This window comes from Schistocerca americana, chromosome 2 (genome assembly GCF_021461395.2).
Source record: "Schistocerca americana isolate TAMUIC-IGC-003095 chromosome 2, iqSchAmer2.1, whole genome shotgun sequence".
Classification (NCBI taxonomy): Eukaryota; Metazoa; Arthropoda; class Insecta; order Orthoptera; family Acrididae; genus Schistocerca; species Schistocerca americana.
Window position 1 is genome coordinate 734,682,959 of NC_060120.1, and position 19,913 is coordinate 734,702,871.

Here is a 19,913-nt window from a genome sequence, read left to right on the forward strand (position 1 = left end):
TGAGGATTTATAAGCAGGTGGAAGACACAGTGTCACATCAGCAAAGTGCCATGCTGGAACTTCCATGTCCTTCCGCCCAAACTGTACAGCTTGTGACATGTTGCACCATATTACAAATATGTGATACCCATTTTGACATAAGTGTTCATATCTTTAATTGACATTCCTGAACTCTTGCCTCAACTGACTCAGATTGTACATGGCCACTATTGTCTTTTACAGTGACTGCCTGTCATAATAACAAGCATTAGTTTGTAGCAGCTTATTATTACTGTCTAACAACGTGGCTACTTGCCTCTTTGAAAGCTCAGTTGTTTCATGTGTCACTGCCAAATGTTTCTGGCATTTGTGTAGCCTCTCGTCAGGCAAATACACAAATTGTGATGAAAAACTATTGCAAGTGTACAGCCATATTTACTGCAAGAATAACCTTTATTTCCTATTGTGGCCCAATGAGATTCAGAACACTACTCTACTTCATGGCCAACCCTTCTGCAAGTGTGACATGTAACTGGCAATGCCTTCATAAATGGCAACTCATACCCAGGTAAATTACAATAGTGGCATCTACCGGGTGGTAAGTACAACTCCTGTTACAAATAATTGTGGTAGGTCGGCAGGCTCCTGTGACTTCATGAACAGTCGCTTTAATATTTGGGTGAACTTCTTGCTTAGTGTATATCACTGTAACACACAAAATAAGAGGCTAACCAAAGGTTCGCTCATTTGCTGGACTGTTAGGTGAGGATGCAGTTGCAGTGCAGAGGTCGAGTAGACCTCTGTTGTCCAATACCTTCTAACTGGAACATCTTTGATGCCAGATGTAGTGGCCGCCTAGGTGGACACTACAATATGTGGTGGTTCGAAGTCAAGAGGACAAAAAAGCACCACCCAGGAGTGTGGATATCACTGGCTGAGATGGTAGATACCTGTGTGGCATGTGAAGGTGTTATTGAGACAATATTAAAACATCCAGTCAAAACTTCTTAATAAAAACAACCCTTGTCAGTTTTTCTCGTCTTCGCAATTCCAGCACAATCTAGTAGCCATCTCAAAGTCTCATGATTTGTTCTAATCAGATGTGGCAGAAATGCCCCTTGTCCTGAGTTATTGCAGCTCAAAAATGTGATAGTTCTACAAAAACAGCTTTTTTCAAAATAATTTCTTGGAAAAACAGCCTTTTGTCATTTAACAAGGGCTATTTTTGTGTGAAATCAGTTGAGAACGCAACCTCAATGTTCATTGTCACCTTCGTTTTACTAGTTGGATTATTTTGACACTTCAATGTCTGTGATTCTATAATAACTTCCAAAGATCTTGCTCAGTGGCCTAAAAAGCAGAAATGCCAAGAATAATAATAATAATTGCAATAAACAAAAAGAAGCTGATAGACAATGAACATATGAATTACATCGTCAAAAGTGTTCCTGCCAAGCGGCATTAATGCAGTGACCTTTTTATTGTTTCATTATTTGAAAAGTAGGTGCCATTTGGAGAGAGATTTAGTTTTCATTTCAGAGAGTAGTGGTCAGAATAAACATTTTGACACAATGTATTTTCTGTATATTGTATGCACAGCCTGAAAAAGTCCACAGAATAGCTTACATCTTTCCCATGAGAGATAATTCTTCTTTGCCCAGTGATAAAGATTTCTCCTTAATTTCATGTAAGAAACAAAATCAGGTCATTAAAGTACCTGGCGATTGGGACATAGTCATTACCTCTTCTCCAAAATGTCCTACATCTTTCCACATCTACAAAGTAGACAGTCAATGATATTCAACATGAAAGAAACTGTTGCCCACTGACCACTTCTTCAAACCATCTGTATATGTGTGTTGGTGGGGAGAGGGGGGGGGGGGGCAGGTAAATTGAAAGGTCCAAGCATGTATAAAATTGAGACATCCAAGAGTTACATTTTTGTGTGGGACAGCTACACATGACCTTGGCATATAGTTGCACTTCAGAAAAATATGAAGCCTCCATGTAAGTTAACCTTCAGTCAGTTTACAACAATGTACCCAAAATAAAGAAGTTGAAACTGCAAGATCTTGAGGCACTTTTTCCTTATTTGGTTAGTGATAGCCAAAACTTTTTCAAAGCATTGATTGCCTGTGGAGGGGAAGAAGATGGGCTGGAACTTGGATATGATTGAATCTCATGACAGTAATGGAGAGGACCATTGAGCACTTATTCGATCGATTCTATGTATCTTTGATGTAACGTAATCTTTTGTTCTGTAAAAAATTAGTATGTTATGAGGTTTAAAAGCTGTAATTAATGTACCTATTGAGTCATTCCTTCATACTCCCAGCCTGATTTTCTGACAAAAACAGCCTATCTCAGAGGGGCTGAAAAAAAAAAAAAAAAAAAATACTAGCTGCACTGAAAGGTAAGTTAGTACAGTGTCATAAGAATGATTTAATTCCCAAGAATACACCTTCAAAATATAATTTACGGCAAGATGTCATACAACTATTTAGAATGTTTTTCAATCTCCTGAAAAATGTAAATTTTTGACAAGGGTCAAGTTTGTTGTGAGATCTACAAATATGTATTGTCCACAAAATACAGAAGTTGAGATATCAATGTTCAGTTGGCTAGTGCTGGTAGGGCAGTTGGATGTCGCTCGCTGTGGTATGTGCTGGTCAGCGTGGGCTTGCTGCTGACAGTGGCACCAACTGAGCTCTGTAACATCAGAAGGCTGGTGACCTGTCATAATTGCACAGAGCTGTGCCCGCACTGTATGTGGCTGCTTGCAGCTTCTAGGGATAGTGACCGGGCTAGCCATGATTCTGTCACAGTCTGCACACAGGGAAGACAGCCACCAGTAACAGTCTGCCCTCAGGAGCAGGTGGTGGGCAGCTACATCGTCTCAGCCGTAATGATGACAGATAAACAGCTGCGTATCCCCTTATGGGAATCAGAGACCCTCAGGGTGGAAGGTGGCATTCATATTCATGCCCTCCAAATGTCCTGCAAGTCATAGGCACCTAAGTTCTTCCCATTGCTATCAAACCGCATTTGGTTTGTCACAAACAGCCCAGACCTTGTTTACTCTTATGTTTAGTTTTCATTTTGCTGTCCATCTACTCATTGCTTTCAACTGAACCCAATCTTAAAGCTCATTCAGTGCGTATGAATTGTCTATTTGTCTGGGATTCACAGATTTTGAGAGCACTTTTGACTGTTTTCGATCAAATCAGTACTAACAGCTCTTAAAAATGAAGGCACCTATTCAACCCTAGATTAATGTACTGCTGAATATATACATCAGTGCCACTGCCTGAATTAGACTTCATCGGGATGGGGCAAAATTCAGACCCAAAAGAGGAGTCGCGCAAGGAGATTGCGTATCATTAAAATACTTTTGTCAGCTGTAGACATCATCACCTACCTAAACTGGCAAAAACAAGTGATATGTCTTAGTGGAACCACCTTTGTTTTGCTCATGAAATTGGCCTGTTTGGCTCTAGCATTTGAAACACAGAAACAGTGAGCAATCCTTTCTGGTTTCAGACAGTAATAACGACCTAATGGAAGTTGAGTATATGATAAGAGAACCATGCAGGACTGACATGGTGCATCTAGTTGAAAGCTGAAATGTATTGATCAGCAGAAGCATTTTTGTGTTCTGCTGAAAGCACAGAATTTACTGCTCAGTAGTTTTTCAGAATTGTTTTGAGTAGATGAAGTAATGGTTACAGGCATGTATGGATTCAAATGGATCCTACTTTGAAGCCGTATACAGCTAACTGAATGTTTCTTCTTCCTCCTCCTCCTTATTTTTTAATCAATAAGTCGACTTTACCATTCTTTCAAATGGGCCCTACTTCGAAGCCACATACAACTAATTGAATGTTTCTTCCTCGTCTCCTTCCTCCTGCTCCTTTTTTAATCATAATTAGACTTTACCATCTCTTGTGGCTTCAAGGATGCAGGTGTTTGATCAGTTTTTATTTATTATTATATTACCAGCTATTACCCTTGGCTGCACATGTATGTCAGTAGATTTCTTACAATGAGTAATGGTGAATAATTAACCTATTGTACAATGTCACCTGCCCTCAGATCTCTGCCATCTCGAGTGAGTGAATGATTTATATTTTTGAAACTGAGATTAATTTATATTTTTGAACCGTGGGCCGTTTGTGTTACTCAAGCCATCCCTGGACCTGTCCTTTATGTGTTTGTAACCGCTGTGCCTTCTTTAAGGCTGGCACGCAATCACCAAGGATACCATGTTTTTGCATCACACTTCTGTGCAGACTATAAGTGGGGATATCATAAGTGCAGATATCATGCGGTGAGCACTGGAACGAGGCAGCGATTTCTCCGACCTCGTCATTTCTACTGTGCCATGCCTGACATGGTAGAAATTCGCATCTCAATTGAGTGACTGATTTACTTTACTCCTGCCATGTGCCGACCTGTCCTTTACGTGTTTGTATTTTTGTGTGTTACTTGGAACCTTCCTACAGTGTAATACTCTTCAAATCAATAAGTATCTTGCACTACACATTTCCTCTTCATGTGTCAAGGTATCTCAATACCAGATTTCATCTAAATCAGTTCAGCAGGTTAGTTGTGAAAACATAACAGACACAGAGCTACTAGTGCTTTTGTAATTTTAGTACGAATAAAACTTTCAAGTATGGTATTTTTTTCTGTGAGATGATTTCGATGAAATAAAACTTATAAAATGCTCCAAGCTATGCCCAAGTTATCTGCAAAAACCCCATGAAAGAGGTTAGTGTGTTCAAACAGGCAGATATGACAGTTTTGGATAAAACTTTAGATAATTATATGTTTTTTTCTGTGATTCAATTTTGATGAAATAAAGCATATACAGTATCCCAAGTTGTTGCAATTTGCATATGAAAACCCCATGAAAATTTGTCTAGTAGATTTGGAGGAGCACATTCAAACTGACAAAATTTATAGTTTTACATGTTAATTATTAGTATAGATTACTGTTGCTGCTACTTCCAAACCGGTTCAGCAGTTGCATCATGAAAATGTAACTGAGTTACTTTCACATGTATAATGTTAGTATAGATTAACATGTTGAAGACTGCGTAAGTATTGTTGTATTCATTACGTTGAATTGTATTACGTAGAAAATATCAACCAATGAAAGAATTTCTACAAATATGATAAAGTTCAAAAGTAAATAGCTTTTTGTAGAGTAAATATTTTTCCTATTTCATGTTATATTCTACAAATCAATTAATATCTTGTCGTACACACTTTTCTAAAGTGGCCTGCTTTCTTCTTCAGTCTTCAAGCTATCTGCAAACCAAATTTCATCAGAATCGGTTCAGTGGTTTGGTTGTGGAAAGGTAGCAGACAAACATATTTTCGGATTTATAATTTTAGTATGGCCAGTATTAGGGACTTTATTTATTAGGATGATTTGCCATTGACAGCGTGTGTATACTGGCAACACATGCTGTCGTTTTGCGTAGCATGCTGTACAACAAGACAGTCCTAATCTCAGTGGGTGTTTCATCACACTTGCCATCTGGAATGTTAATTTTTTTGGTCTCCTCATTTCCTCTCTGTACCTATTCTTTCTCTTGAATCCCTTTTAGTTTTATACATTTTTATTGTCTGACCTGTCTGTTCTCCCCTGCCCCCATATTGCTTGCCTACCACATATAGTGCACTTAGCTTTCTGCTCTTATTACTCTTGCATGATGTTTTGTTAGTAATCTCTGTCCTGCTTATTACCTTTAAGTTAGGTTTTCAAATCTTGTCTGTTGTAGTCCCCAACAATCCGTCTTTCCTTCTCATCTCATCCAGTAAGTCTCCCAGGGTTCTGGGTGACTTTTCTGTTATTCTCTCCATTTCCTAAACCTCGCCAGTCCTTCTCCTTCATCCTTCTTCCTTCACTTTCAAACCCTCTGCTAGAAGAAAGAACCACTGGCTCCTAAAGCTTGCAATTTTCCATAAAATAGTCTGTTTTCTCCTTCTCTGCTTGGCTGTAGATTTTTTTTTAATCAGTCCAATTATACACTGAAGAGCCAAAGAACCTGTACGCTTGCCTAATATCGTGTAGGAACCTCGTGAGCACGCAGAAGGACTACAACACGACTTGGCATGGACTTGACTAATATCTGAAGTAGTGCCAGAGGGAATTGATACCATGAATCCTGCAGGGCGGTCCATAAATCCGTAAGCATATAAGGGAGTGGAGATCTCTTGTGAACAGCATGTTGCAAGGCATCCCAAATATGCTTAATAATGTTCATATCTGGGGAGTTTGGTGCCCAGCGGAAGTGTTAAAACTCCAGAGAGTGTTTCTGGAGACACTCTGTGCAATTCTGAATGTGTGGAGTGTCACATTGTCCTGCTGGAATTGTCCCCAATTCCCCCAGAATGCACAATGGACATGGTAGATGCAGGTGATCAGATGTGCGTGTCACCTGTCAGAGTGACGAATCAGGGGTCTCATATCACTCCAACTGCACACGCCCCACCAGCTTGAACAATCCCCTTTTGACATGCAGGGTCCATGGATTCATGAGGTTGTCTCCATATCTGTACATATCCATCAGCTCGATACAATTTGAAACAAGACTTGTCCGACTAGGCAACATGTTTTCAATCATCAAAAGTCCAATGTCGGTGTTGATGGGCCCAGGTGAGGTGTAACGCTTTGTGTCATGCAGTTATTAAGGGTACATGAGTGGGCTTTGGCTCTGAAACCCCATATTGATGATGTTTTGTTGAGTGTTTCAGATGCTGACAGTTGTTGGTGGCCCAGCATTTAAATCTGTAGCAATTTATAGAAGGGTTGCACTTCTGTCACACTGAACGATTCTCTTCAGTTGTTGTTGGTCCGGTTCTTGCAGAATCTTTTCTGGTCGCAGCAGTGTCGTTGAGATTTTTTTTACCAGATTCCTGATATTTATGGTACACTCGTGAAATGGTCATATGGGAAAGTACCCACTTAAACACTATCCAGAGATGCTGTGTCCCATCGCTTGTGTGCAGACTATAACACCATGTTCAGACTCGCTTAAATCTTGGTAACCTGCCATTGTAGCAGCAGTAACCAATCTAACAACTGTGCCAGACACATTATGTCTTATTTAGGCATTGCTGACCGCAGTGCCATATTCTGCATGCTCACCTATATCTGTATTTAAACACGCATGTCTGTACCAGTTTCTTTGGTGCTTCAGTGTATATTATATTTTCAAAAATTGATAATTTTCATTGATATGTGTATTATTTTAGGTATTCTTGTAATGGATGTACTCACTGCCTGTCTCCACCATTCCTTCCTGCAACGTACAATCTTTTCTTCCAAGCTCCAAATGTATGACAACTTTTCTCATTCTCTGTTTTCTGGTTATTTGTAGGTCTTATCTCAGAAATGTCATTTCTACTGTCTGCATTCCTCTTTTGCCCTCTACTTTTAGCACTTATTGCTCACAGTCATTCAAACATGTTGTTAAGTACTCAAATTTGTGATGTTTGTCTCATTAATTTGGCATCAAATGTCACACGTGACATTCCCTGGCAGGATACAAGAACACATCTGTAGTAATTACTCACCCAGGACAATGAGTTGATTGATTTTGATGAAACTTACGGCAGCATATGGACTCTGTTACATGCTACAGTTCTGTAGCATTTTGAGCAGTCTATTTGTTTTGTGTTATAGTATGAGAGGACTCCCCCATTGAGAATAGTATGGAAAGTGGATCAATTGATTTTCATCTTGTTTCTTGTTCTTGGATATGTGTCAGTTCAGTAAATAACATCATTGTATGGTTATTTTTCAAACAGTGGAAAATCCAGGATGAAATGTAACAATATTCTTTACTGTAACTGAATCAGTGAGATTAATAAGGGAGAAATTCCACATTTTGATTAAAATAAACTGAGATACTTAATTTTCCAATGTGTTTTGTTGGCCCATAGTAGTGAAGAGTGAGGGGGGGGGGGGGGGATGTGTTCTTGGAATATCTTCCTTTTTTTGTCTCAGTAGCCACAAAATGATCCAATGTCCCAACAGTGTTCTGTGCTTTGTATTATTGTTTGCACTGTAGTGTTCATATTTATCTATGTTTTTAGAGTAGAGGTTTTTGTTTTGAAATGATAAATTAGTGTCTGTTATATTGTGCAGAATCAGTTAACGCTGTTACCATGTATAATGTCAGAATCATAATGTGAAAGCATTGTTAAGAAAATAAAGGAAATGGAAATATGACAGAATAAAATAAGCAGTGCAAAAAGGAGAAAAGTTCGTCGTAATAACTGGCAGCTTAATGGAACAAAAGTGGTCGGAGCCTGATTGTGGCTGTATGAACATGTGTACTGTGAAGTTTACAGATGATCAAAATGATCGGACATATACACACTTTATAGTGGAAGGTCAAAGAATGAGCAAGGTACATGTGTAACTGTTTTAATAATAATCAGTCTTCAAGCCCCGAACCCATGCAGCTCATTAGTAGCTGGACACACTTTGCCACTAAGGGATCGGATCACGCATCGCAAGCCACTTTTAAGCCTATGTACCATTTGAAGTAAAGAAGTTCTATGTCTTAAAAACCTGTTAAACCTGTAAGCCGAAGGAATTCAGCCAGTCAATACGCATAATAAGTGAATTTTGAAAGAGAGAATAATAACTTGATGCTCACATTGAATCATATTCAGAGAAAACTGCTCCGTATATTTCCATCCCCATTCTGTATTTGGAAGCTGATTGACCCTCTTACAGATGAATAATATGCCTCTTGGAAGAATGTCTGAAACTGGAAAGTGAAATTAAATATGAATACTTTTCAAACTATCTCGAGACAAGTACAAATATAGACCTGGAAGACAACATGTAGGTATGTACTCAATCTAAGAGATTTGAAAACAAAAATTAATCTTTTGCACTAAATGACAATGCAAAAAGTGGTGCAGTAACAGATTTAATGTTACAAACAAAAAGGGCTTGTAAATTATACAAGAAACTAATATCAGAAATGTGCAGAATTAAAACAGATGTAGCAGGACTTGCATTCATTTTTATGCAGCTTACAACTTCCTTGCGTACCTATGCAGAAAATGTTCATCCATGAAAGTTTTAGTACTTCCCATTTAGTGTGTGTAGTCTAGGACACCAGAAAGCATCATTTTATACATACTGTGAAGAAATAGTAAAAAGAAGAAGAAGCCAGATGAGATGTGCATCTTTCTACATAATTATTTTGTCAACAGTCTCCTGAAATCAAAGAGCTACATTTACTTAGTTACAGCTACCCAGACAAAACCAGAATCACATGCTAATTAGGATTTTAACACACACACACACACAGGGGGACCTAAGGACATAAAAAATAAAACTTATGTTCCTTGTAAACTTCGTGCTAATTAATTTGAACACACACTATCGCGATTCTGTATTCATAATTTTTTTGTTTAACAGGTTCATTCAGTTGTGTTCAACAAGGAAAATGTTCCAACATCTTTCCCACTGTTACCTGTATGGAATTTGTACAGTGTTACAATAAAACCATGTCATCAGTTTTTTTTTTTTTGACTGTTCACTTAAAAGATAAGCAGCTTTCTTTCATATTTGCCAAAAATTACACTGTTTACCCCCAAAATCTCACTGACTCAATTGTGATTTTGTAAGTGTGATCTTTTCTTGCTAGAACATGAAAGGAAATAATTAATCTGTACTTTGACACTACTATTATGACATATATATTCACGTGTTTCTGCTTTAATGAGCAAGTGTACTGTAATTTCAACCTTTACCCTCATCTCCCTGTGCAGCATATACCATCCACACGAGGTCTGTTCAAAATATACTGGAACTTTGCCCACAAAATTTTTCTGCACTTACCTTTTACTTATTGTGCACGGTGTCCTTCGAAATACTCTCCTCTACAAATGATAGACTGCCCCCAACACCATTTCCACTTCTGGAAGCATCAAGCGCCGTCTGCAAGAGGATGAGGGAGCACTGTGATTTCGGTTTTTTATTTATTTATTTATTTTACGATAGTCACACACCAAAAGGGATGAATGTGCAGATGCATTATCGTGATGCAAGCACCATGAATTGTCTCACCACATGTCAGGCCGCTTCCTTCTCACAGTTTCTTACAGGCATCACAACATGTTCCGGTAGTATCATTGATTAACGATTTGTCCCTGTAGCACGAATTCATGATGAGCTAATCCTTCAAAATTAAAGAAAACTATCAGCATGGCTTTGACATTTGACCTGACATAATGTGCTCTTTTTGATTTTGGGATGAGCTCTTTATGGTTTTGAAGAATTTTTGCCGACTCGTGATGATCGAACCTTGATCTCAACATCATAATTGTAGATCCATCTCATCACCAGTTATGATTCTCTTAAGTGAGATCTCGTTTTCATTTGTGTGATCCAAAAGCTCTTCACAGAAGTCTTTCTGGTCTTTGACTTGTGAGCCATGGGATGAATTTGTTAGAACACAATGCATTCCAAAATACTGTGTCAGGATTGCATGGCATGATCCAACTGAAATGTTGCAATCTCTCAGACAGTCAGTCTTTGATTGGCACGCACAGTTTTGTTTATGTTCCTGAGATGAGTGTTCTCGGTAGATAGCAAAGGACGTCCTTTCTTGGTAGACATCAAAGGGCGTCCTGAACGAGTGTCATCTTTAACTTCACCTGGCCATTTTAAACCTTGTGAACCATTTGTACCACCAAGTATGGCTTAAGCACTCATCACTGTAGGCTTCCTGCATCATTTGGTGTGTCTCTGTAAAGGCTTTCTTGAGTTTTACACAAAATTTAATGCAGGCGCATTGCTCTTCTAACTCTGCCATCTTGAAATTCGCAAACTGTGCGACACAACATTCTACTCAATGCAGCAGTGAACAATAACTAAGTCATTCAAAAATCAAACTCCGGCAGTTACACATTAAACACAGGTGTGTGCAGGAATGCCAACAGTATTTCACTCAACACACCATTGGTGTGAAATTATGAATTTTCTGGAATTTTTTGAACAGATCTCCTACATACAGATTTCTTTTGCTAACATGCTTATAGACTCACACTAGCTGTTTTTTGTGACTTGTGTTGGCATCAACAGCACAGATGTGCTGTATAGAAACTGATTTTGACTTTAGTATTATTTTACGGTACATTTTCTTTAATTTTTTTTATGCAGCATAATATATAAAAGAAGTACCAGACGTAAATCAAATTTTTGTTGATCCTTAAGAAGATCCACATGATATCATCTTCAACATCCTTTATACTGCCATTTGTGTAGATGACTGTGATTGCTATTGTTTGTTAAGGTTTAGATTGAAGAGAAAATTGTGTTTCGTGATTTGTGCTGTAATCTGTTATTTTTCTACTTCTTTATGTAAGAAGTACATAGTTCGTTGAATTTTGTATGAGCAGGAAATATTGTTTGCTGAAAATACTGATCAATATATGTGTATAGCAGTTGTATGTTTTCTGTGAACATCTTTGCATGTAGAATCAGAAACTTTTTCACAGTCTTGTGACTTTTTCAGTATCCTACTTACCATTGTACAATGAGTGCTCTCTGCTCTACAGTGGCTATTTCTAAAAGTATTTCTCATGACTTAACATTAGACAGACTCACTAGCAAGTTATGTGAATAAATAATTTTTGCTATTTTTGTCAGCTGTACATACATTTTTTTTTTGTAAACAGCGGAGAATTATATTTTCCTTAGATGAAGTGAATTATTTGTGTGCATCAGTGAAAATTCTGAAGCTTATACTTATTATTCTTGTTTTTCTTTATTTTTACAGAGAGGACTGAAAGCATCAAGGCTAAACAGAGAATAGTGGCTGTAGAAAATGAAATGGCAATATTACAGGAGGAGCTGGATAGGGTAAATGAAGAGAATAAAAAGAAAAATGATCAAATGAAACAGTTACATGATCAATTCAGTCAGGAAAAATTGGCATATGAAGAGCAGTTCAAACGAAGGCAAATTTCTTGGGAAGAGAGAATATGTGAACTTCAGGATCAGTTTAAAAAAGAGAAGTCTGTGTTTGAACAAACACTTGAACAAGAAAAGAAAACTATGGAAGATACTTTGAAACATGAAATTATTTCTTGGAAAAATAAGTTAAATGAATTGAAAGAACAGTTCCTAACTGAAAAGCAGGAGATGGAACTTAATGCAAAGCAACAGGTCTTAACATTATCTGAACAGTTTGAAAACGAAAAATTGTCTTTGGAAGAGAAACATAAGCAACTTATAAGGGAAATGGAGGAACAGAAAATTAAGGAAATGAAGACAGTTGAGGAAGGGTACATCCAAAAATTGCAGAATCAGGAAGAAACCTTTGCTGAAGAGAAACAGGCATATACAGAAAATTTCAAACAGCAGTTACTAACTTGTGAGAAACATTACAAGCAAGAATTAAAACTTCGCGAAGAAAAATTTGCGCAGAAACTTAAAAAGTGTGAAGAGAAATTTTGTGAAGAATTTCACATTGTTGAAGATAAATTTCTGAGAGAGAGACATGCTCTTGAGGAGCAACTAAAACGACTACAAGAAAAGGCTGCAGAGGAGAAACAGTGCCTAGAACAGAAATATAATGCAGAGATTGCAGAGTTGGAAAAAAAATTTGAACAAGAGAAAACTACCTTGATGGATAAGTTGAGAAAGGAAAAACATATATTTGAGGAAAAGTTGCAGAGAGAGAAAAATATTTTGGAAGAGAAGTATCGGAAGGAAATTGAGAGTATTAGTGAAGCTAGGAATAATGTAAAAGATGCCAATCTTGAAATAGAAAAGTTGACTCGAGAGATACAGAACTTATTTGAAGAAAAGGAACAGTTTGCAACCCATGTACATAATCTTAAAGAAACATTGAAATATACAAATGCTGAGAAGGATGCGTATTTTCAAGTGAAGGAAAGGCTGAAACATGATAATGAAAGCTTATTAGATCAACTCAAAGCAATAATGAGTGAAAAGGACAGAGTTGTTAGTGGAATAGAAAATGTGAAACAGAACAATGCTGAACTCAACCAGCTAATCCAGAGTCTGGGAGCTGAACGGGAATCATTTCTTAAAGACATTGCAAAGCTGAATATGGAAAAGAAAAAGCTACTTGAACGTTTGGATGTTTTGGAAGCAGATAATTCTGCAATAATTGAAGATAACTGTTATTTAAAATCTGAACTGCAAAAACTAAAAGAACTGCTGGAGAAGATAACAGCTGAGAAAATTTTAATATCTGAGGACAATGTGTGCTTAAAATCTGAAAAGCAAAAACTGAATGACTTGTTGGAAAAGGTAAGTGTTGAAAAGATAGTTATTTCAGAAGAGAATTCTTGTTTGAAAGCAGAAAAGGAGAAGTTGGAAACGACTCTAGAGTCAGTAAATGCAGACAGAACAGCTGTTCTAGAAGCTAATACAGGTTTAAAAGCAGAAAAGGAAAAAGTAAATCATGAGTTGCTTCAAGTAAGAGCAGAATGTGAATCTCTACATTCAGAAATGGCTAATGCAATGGATATGCTTAATAATGCTGTACATAATCATTTATTAGATAAGTTAAAAGTGGAAAGATTGGTACCAGATAGCAAAGAAAATGAACAAGGGAGTGCTGATACATTAGTGCAAGTAAATGAACCCAAAACATGTGCAACACTTTCAGATATAATCACAAGTCTCTGTGAGAGCCTCGAAAGAATTTCAGTTACAAGAAACAGTGCCTCTTCAGCAAACGTTAGTGATTACAGTGGCAGCAAAGAGGTGACTGAATCAGATTCCCAAGAAAATAAGAGCAGTATCTCAGGCCACATTCAGAATTCTGATGCTTCAAGTGAAAATGGAACATCAGTTGAAGGTGACAGGTACAGAGATGAGATACAGAAGCTACACTCAGAGTTAGAACATTTAAATTCAGTTATTTCTAATATGGAAGCACATGGTGAGGAACTGCAAACTGAAAATGATAGTCTGAAGGAGGGAATTAGACTACTAATTTCAAATGTTCACTCTGATTTTCCACCACAATATAATTTATCCGAAACTGTTTCAGAAGTCCGGTACTTTAACAATGAAACATTAGACAAGCTAGGAGATATTTTAGGAAAGGAACAAGCAGAGAAATTTATAGAAATATTTTGTACAGTGAAACGACAAGCTCAAGAAATCAATAATCTCAAATATGAAATTGCTTCTATTACTGAAATGAGTCAGCAGGAAAAAACAGATTCAGGAGAAAAGTTATTAACAGACTTAAAAAGTTGCCAAGATGATATCAGAAATAAGGTTGAATTGATTAGCCATATAGAGGAAGAGCTGAGCCAGTTTCTGGGCACACAGATTTCTTTTCAGTATAACAGTGAAAGTTTAGCCAATTTACGGAAGGAACTTTCAGAAAAGAAAAATGTTTTGGAACAAAATTCTGAAGAGGTACTGGAGCTGCAAAATTTGAAAGCAACTTTGGATTCTAAGTCAAAGGAATATGAAAAGCTGCGTAGTGAACTATTATTTATTCAGGATGTCTCTAAAGACAAAGAAAGAGAACTGAATCTTCTGAAGGAACGACTGGAAAACATTGAAGAAAAACACAAATCTGAAATCTGTGCTTTGCAAGAAAGACATTTTGAATGTGAGGATGTTCTGAGTGCAATGAAAGAAGAAGGATTTTTGTCAGATGGCATGGAAGAAAACTCATTGCATAGTAAAGAGGCAGTAATGGCCATTATAAGGAAGCTACATAACCAGCTTGGTGAGAGAACTTCAGTTATTGAGAAGTTGGTGCAGCAGTGTGAAACATCAAAGAATGAATTATCTAGACTGCATGATGATTTGAAATTAATAAGACAGGAGCGTGATCAGTTCGAATCAAATGCGTCCCATTTTAAAAACTTGGTAGAAACAAACAATGAGGAACTGATCTCTTTAAAACAGTCATTTGTCGATTTAAAATCCCAGTCTGAAAGCTGCATATCTGGTTTACAGAATAACTTGAGGGATGTGCAGACTGAGTGTTCCATGTACAAGAAATTAGTAGAGGAGCAGTGTAATGATACTGATAGCACCAAAGCTCAGCTCATGCAAGTAATAAGTCAAAGTGATGAAGTAATGGTAGAATTAAAGAAAGTGCAAGATGAATTAAGAAATACTACTGAAAGGCTGATGGCAAAAACCAAAGAGGCTGAAGAAGTTAAGGAAATAACAAATGCTTTAGAAAAGAAAAATTCAGCATTGTTGGATGAAATGAATAAAATTCAAGATGAGTACAACAGCCTAAAAATGCAATTTGTCGCAAAACAGGAAGAAGTTCTATCATTGGAAAACCAGTTAAATACATGCCATAAAACAATTGAAGATCTTCAGAAAGATTTAAATTTGTCTACAGAAAAGTGTGACAATAAGTCCAAAGAGTGTGTTGCACTTTCTGCTGAAATTAGTGCCCTTAAAAATTCTGCAGCTTCAGAACTGAATTCAGTAAGAGAGATGCATGACATTGCCATACGGAAAATGCAGCATATGGAGAGAGAGCTAAATGAAGCAGACAATAGATTTAAATGCCAGACTGAAGAATTAAAACAAAAAACAAAATTACTGGAGGTAAGAAAAGTCTGTTTTATTTTTACTAATTTGTTATTTCTGTATGTCATGATGTACCAATGTTGAGTAAATAACTGGAACTCTGGCACAAAGAGGTGGAGAGATAATTAATGCCAGAGCCTCATTTAAATTTAAAAATACATTTGCACATCTACAGGTGTAAAGCTATTTACATATAGTATTTTTGATTTGGCCAGGCAACACCAGTAATTGTTGTAATTTGTCATTTACATATAGGCTACATTCTCCTGTACGTTCAGGTAATAGTAACGTACAGGCAGCTAGATTTTTTTGACATACTTAGTATTGCCAGGAAAAAATAATTTAAAAATAGAAGCTACAATCAGAAACGTAAGATAAATTTCTACTTATTAAGTGACTCTGGTGCAGGCATACAGGGAAAATGAGAGACAGATTAAAGCTTCTAAAGCCAAGAGATGCTACCTGCTGATGAGAAAGAAAAGTGTTGGAGAAAGTAAGACTATGCAGGAATTTTGTCAGTGAGTCACTAAGACATTGGATCGGGAATGTCAAGATCAGGAAACCATCAGATTTTATTGTTAATTAACACCCTACTCTTGTATTCTTGAACCTGGCATGCTAGGTGACTTCTTCAAATTCTTGAAAGTCCCATTTTGCCAATCAGTAAACTTTTTCTGTCATATAAGAGATTCTGTGATTCTTAGAACAAACATTTTCCTCACAAGGGGAGGCCACGATGCTTGGTTCATTGGTTTACCTTAAACTTTGTACACTTTTATTGGTGTTGAAAAAAATATAAATTAAAGAAAGAAATGGGAATCGATCCAATGATTGTGAAGCTTGGACGCTAACCACCAAACCACAACCAGTTCATGCTCAGAGTGACACTGCACCGGTACATCATTGATGCAGAAAACTTCTCTTGCAATTTTCTCGAGATTACCTAAGTAGTACACCTTATTGTTTGCGCATTACGTTGTCCTAATAGACTCTTAAAAATGTACAAAGCTCGACATAAATCCGTGGTCCGAACATTGTGGCCTCCACTTGTCAGTTTTTGTCTGTGATTGCGTCTGCTGATGCTTGGAAAATAGAAATGGGTTGTGCCTTCATTAAAATATTATGAGTGATGTTCGCTGCAGTGTGTGCAAAATTTCAGGCATTCATGTCAACCACCAAGAAAATTATTGTTGTTTTCCTATACTATCTTCACATTTATCAACAGTATTTTGTGATAATGTTTAAAATCCGGCACCACCTGAACAATCCATACCCCTTCATTGAATGTAAAGAGAATATCACACTGTAAATATTATAATGAAATAGCTCGTCTTACAACCTCACGTCAACCTATACCATTTTTGTTCAGCTGCTCTTCTAAGCCCTTTGTTTCTCTGACAGAATTATGTAATTGATAAACCCTAAAGCTTTTATTTCTTCTCCCTGAACTTCAATTCCTTTTCAGTATTTCCCTTTTGCTGCCCTTTCCAAATTTCTTTTTGGTTTCCTGTACAGCTTGCTCATTGTACAGGTTTAATTATAACAGGAATATACTACAACACTGCCTCATTCCCTTCTCAGCTACTGTTTCCCCTTAATATCCTTCAAGTATTATAACTGCAAATATTTCAGTCCAAGTTGTAAATAACCTTTTTCTCACTATAATTACCAGGATAACTTAAGAACTTTAAAGACTGAAAATCCAGTCAACATTGTCATAAGCTTTTTCTGTATCTACAAGTGCATTAAAGTACCGAATGATCAGTGTATCTTCTGAGACAAGTAATAGTGCCAGTATTGCCTCGTGGGTTCTCACATTTCTCCAGAACCGGAATTGATCTTACCTGAGGTCAGTTTCTACCACCTTTTTCATTCTTTTGTAAATAATTTGTGTTAGTGTTTTGCAACTCTTAACTTCTTAAATTGATGGTTTGATAGTACTCACATGTGTCAACACCAGCCTTGTTTAGGATTGGGCTTATTACTTTCTTCTTGAAGCCTGATGGCATTTTGCCTGTCTCGTATATCTTGCATAAATAGATTTGTCTGTTCCCCAAGGACCTCAATAATTCTGAAGCAATACCATCTACTCAAAGTGCCCTGTTTCATCTACTGACTGTCAGTGCTCATCCATATTCTTTGTGCAGTGTCTTATTTCCCAGCGTATCTTTATGTACTTCCTCTTTCCTTTTCATAATTTTGTCTTCAAGTTTCTTTTCTTTGTATAGCGTTTCTATCTATTCCTTTTACCTTCCAACTTTCCCTCCTTTGTTTAGTACTGTCTTCTACTCTAAGCTTATGATAGTCATACTGCCCATTCTCTTTTCTCAAAATATTTGTAATTATCCTATCTGCAACATCTATCTTTTTCCATAGCCATGTGTGCTCCTGTAACTTTGCGTTTTTCTTCTAGCTATTCCTACATTTTCATTTTGCACTTCCTGTTAATCTCATCTTTTAGTCATTTGTATTCCCTTTGTCCTGCTTTATATGCAGCATTTTTATGTTTCCTTCTTTTTTCAGTTAAATTCAATATCTGATGTATTTTTCAACGATTTTTGCTGGAGCCTTCTCTTTTTGCCCATTTGATCCCCTGTTGATTTCACTATTTCATTTCTCAAAGTTATCCATTGACCTCATAGTGTATTCCTTTCCCCTGTTAGCACTCTGAAATTTTCGACAACCATTGGTTCTTTCAATTTATCCAATGTAGTCTCTTGAAATTCTTTCCTTGTCCACTTTAACAACCATAAGCTTTTTCTGTATGTACAAGTGCATTAAAGCACTGACTCATGTCTATCTTCTGAGACAAGTAATAGTACCAGTATTGCTTCGTGGGTTCTCACATTTCTCCAGAACCGGAACTGATCTTACCTACATGTGCCCCTGTAAATTCTTTGCAGTTTAAAACTGGGTTTTGAACCCTGTCTTACAATTATATGATCTGACTAAAACCTTCCAGTGCCTCCACATCACTTCCATGGATACAACTTTCTTTCATGATTTTTAAACCAAAGTTTAGCATTAATAAAATATGTTCTGTGCAAAATTCTTCCAGGTGGCTGCTGCTTTCTGTCCATTCCCACAGTGTATACCAGTATTGCTTCGTGGGTTCTCACATTTCTCCAGAACCGGAACTGATCTTACCTACATGTGCCCCTGTAAATTCTTTGCAGTTTAAAACTGGGTTTTGAACCCTGTTTTACAATTATATGATCTGACTAAAACCTTCCAGTGCCTCCACATCACTTCCATGGATACAACTTTCTTTCATGATTTTTAAACCAAAGTTTAGCATTAATAAAATATGTTCTGTGCAAAATTCTTCCAGGTGGCTGCTGCTTTCTGTCCATTCCCACAGTGTATGTTCTCCTCCTAGTTTCCTTCTCTTCCTTTTCTTACTGTCAAATTACAGTCTCCCATCACAGTTACATTTATGTGTTCCATAAGAATCTGTATAATTTCTTTTACCTCATCATATATTATTTCAGTCTGTTTGTCATCTGTGGAGCTAATAGGCATATAAACTTGTACCACTGTGTTTGGCTTTGCTTCTGTCTTGACTATGTTGTTCGTAGCAGCTCACCAGCATTTTCTTATTCATTATTAAATCTTCTCCTGCATTCTCTCTCTTTGATTTTGAGTTGATAATCCTGCACTCATCTGATAAAAAGTCTTCATCTTTCTGTCATCTCAATTCACTAATTCATACTACATTTAATTTCGCCCTATCCATTTCCTTTTTTTTAAATTCTCTAACCTACATACCCAATTAAAGGATCTAACATTCCATGCTGTGACCCATAGAAAATCAGTCTTGTTATCTGTGATGGCAATCTCCTCCTGAGTAGGCCCCAGCTGGAGATCTGATATGTGGACTACATTACCTCCAAAATATCTTACCCAAGTGGATGTCAGCATCAAAATCCATATTGTTGAGTTGCATGCCCTTGGTGGAAAAACAACGGCTGCTAGTTTTCCCTAACTTTCGGCTGTTGACATTGCAAGGTCATACTGGCTAATGTTACATGCCCAGGTCAGTCAGTCATCCAGATTGTTGCCCTACTGCAACTACTGGAAACACTGCTGCCCATCTTCAAGAACAATATGTGAGTTTGGTCTCTCTGCAGATATCCTTCCGGTGTAGTTGTACAGCTGTCTGCATTGCTGAGGCATGCAGGCACCACCGTGGCAGGGTCCATGATTCAGGATCAGTGCATTCTGATATTGTCTTTTTCATTTACAGAATTCTTTAAGGGCTTCGTGGTAGTACATGAGGACACGTTATTGATCAGCAGTGACAGATCGTTTTTTAAAATCTAAAATACTTTTTTTGCTTCGT

General features: G+C 37.2%; 1 protein-coding gene across 1 annotated transcript in view; it reads left to right on the plus strand.

Annotated features, from left to right (window-relative positions):
• Window positions 1-19,913, plus strand: part of LOC124594994 (GRIP and coiled-coil domain-containing protein 2) — a 282,633-nt gene that overhangs the window by 83,441 nt on the left and 179,279 nt on the right. Inside the window, exon 6 of the mRNA XM_047133537.1 lies at window positions 11,799-15,589. Coding sequence (XP_046989493.1) covers window positions 11,799-15,589 — 3,791 coding nt within the window. The remainder of the gene's footprint in view (window positions 1-11,798; window positions 15,590-19,913) is intronic.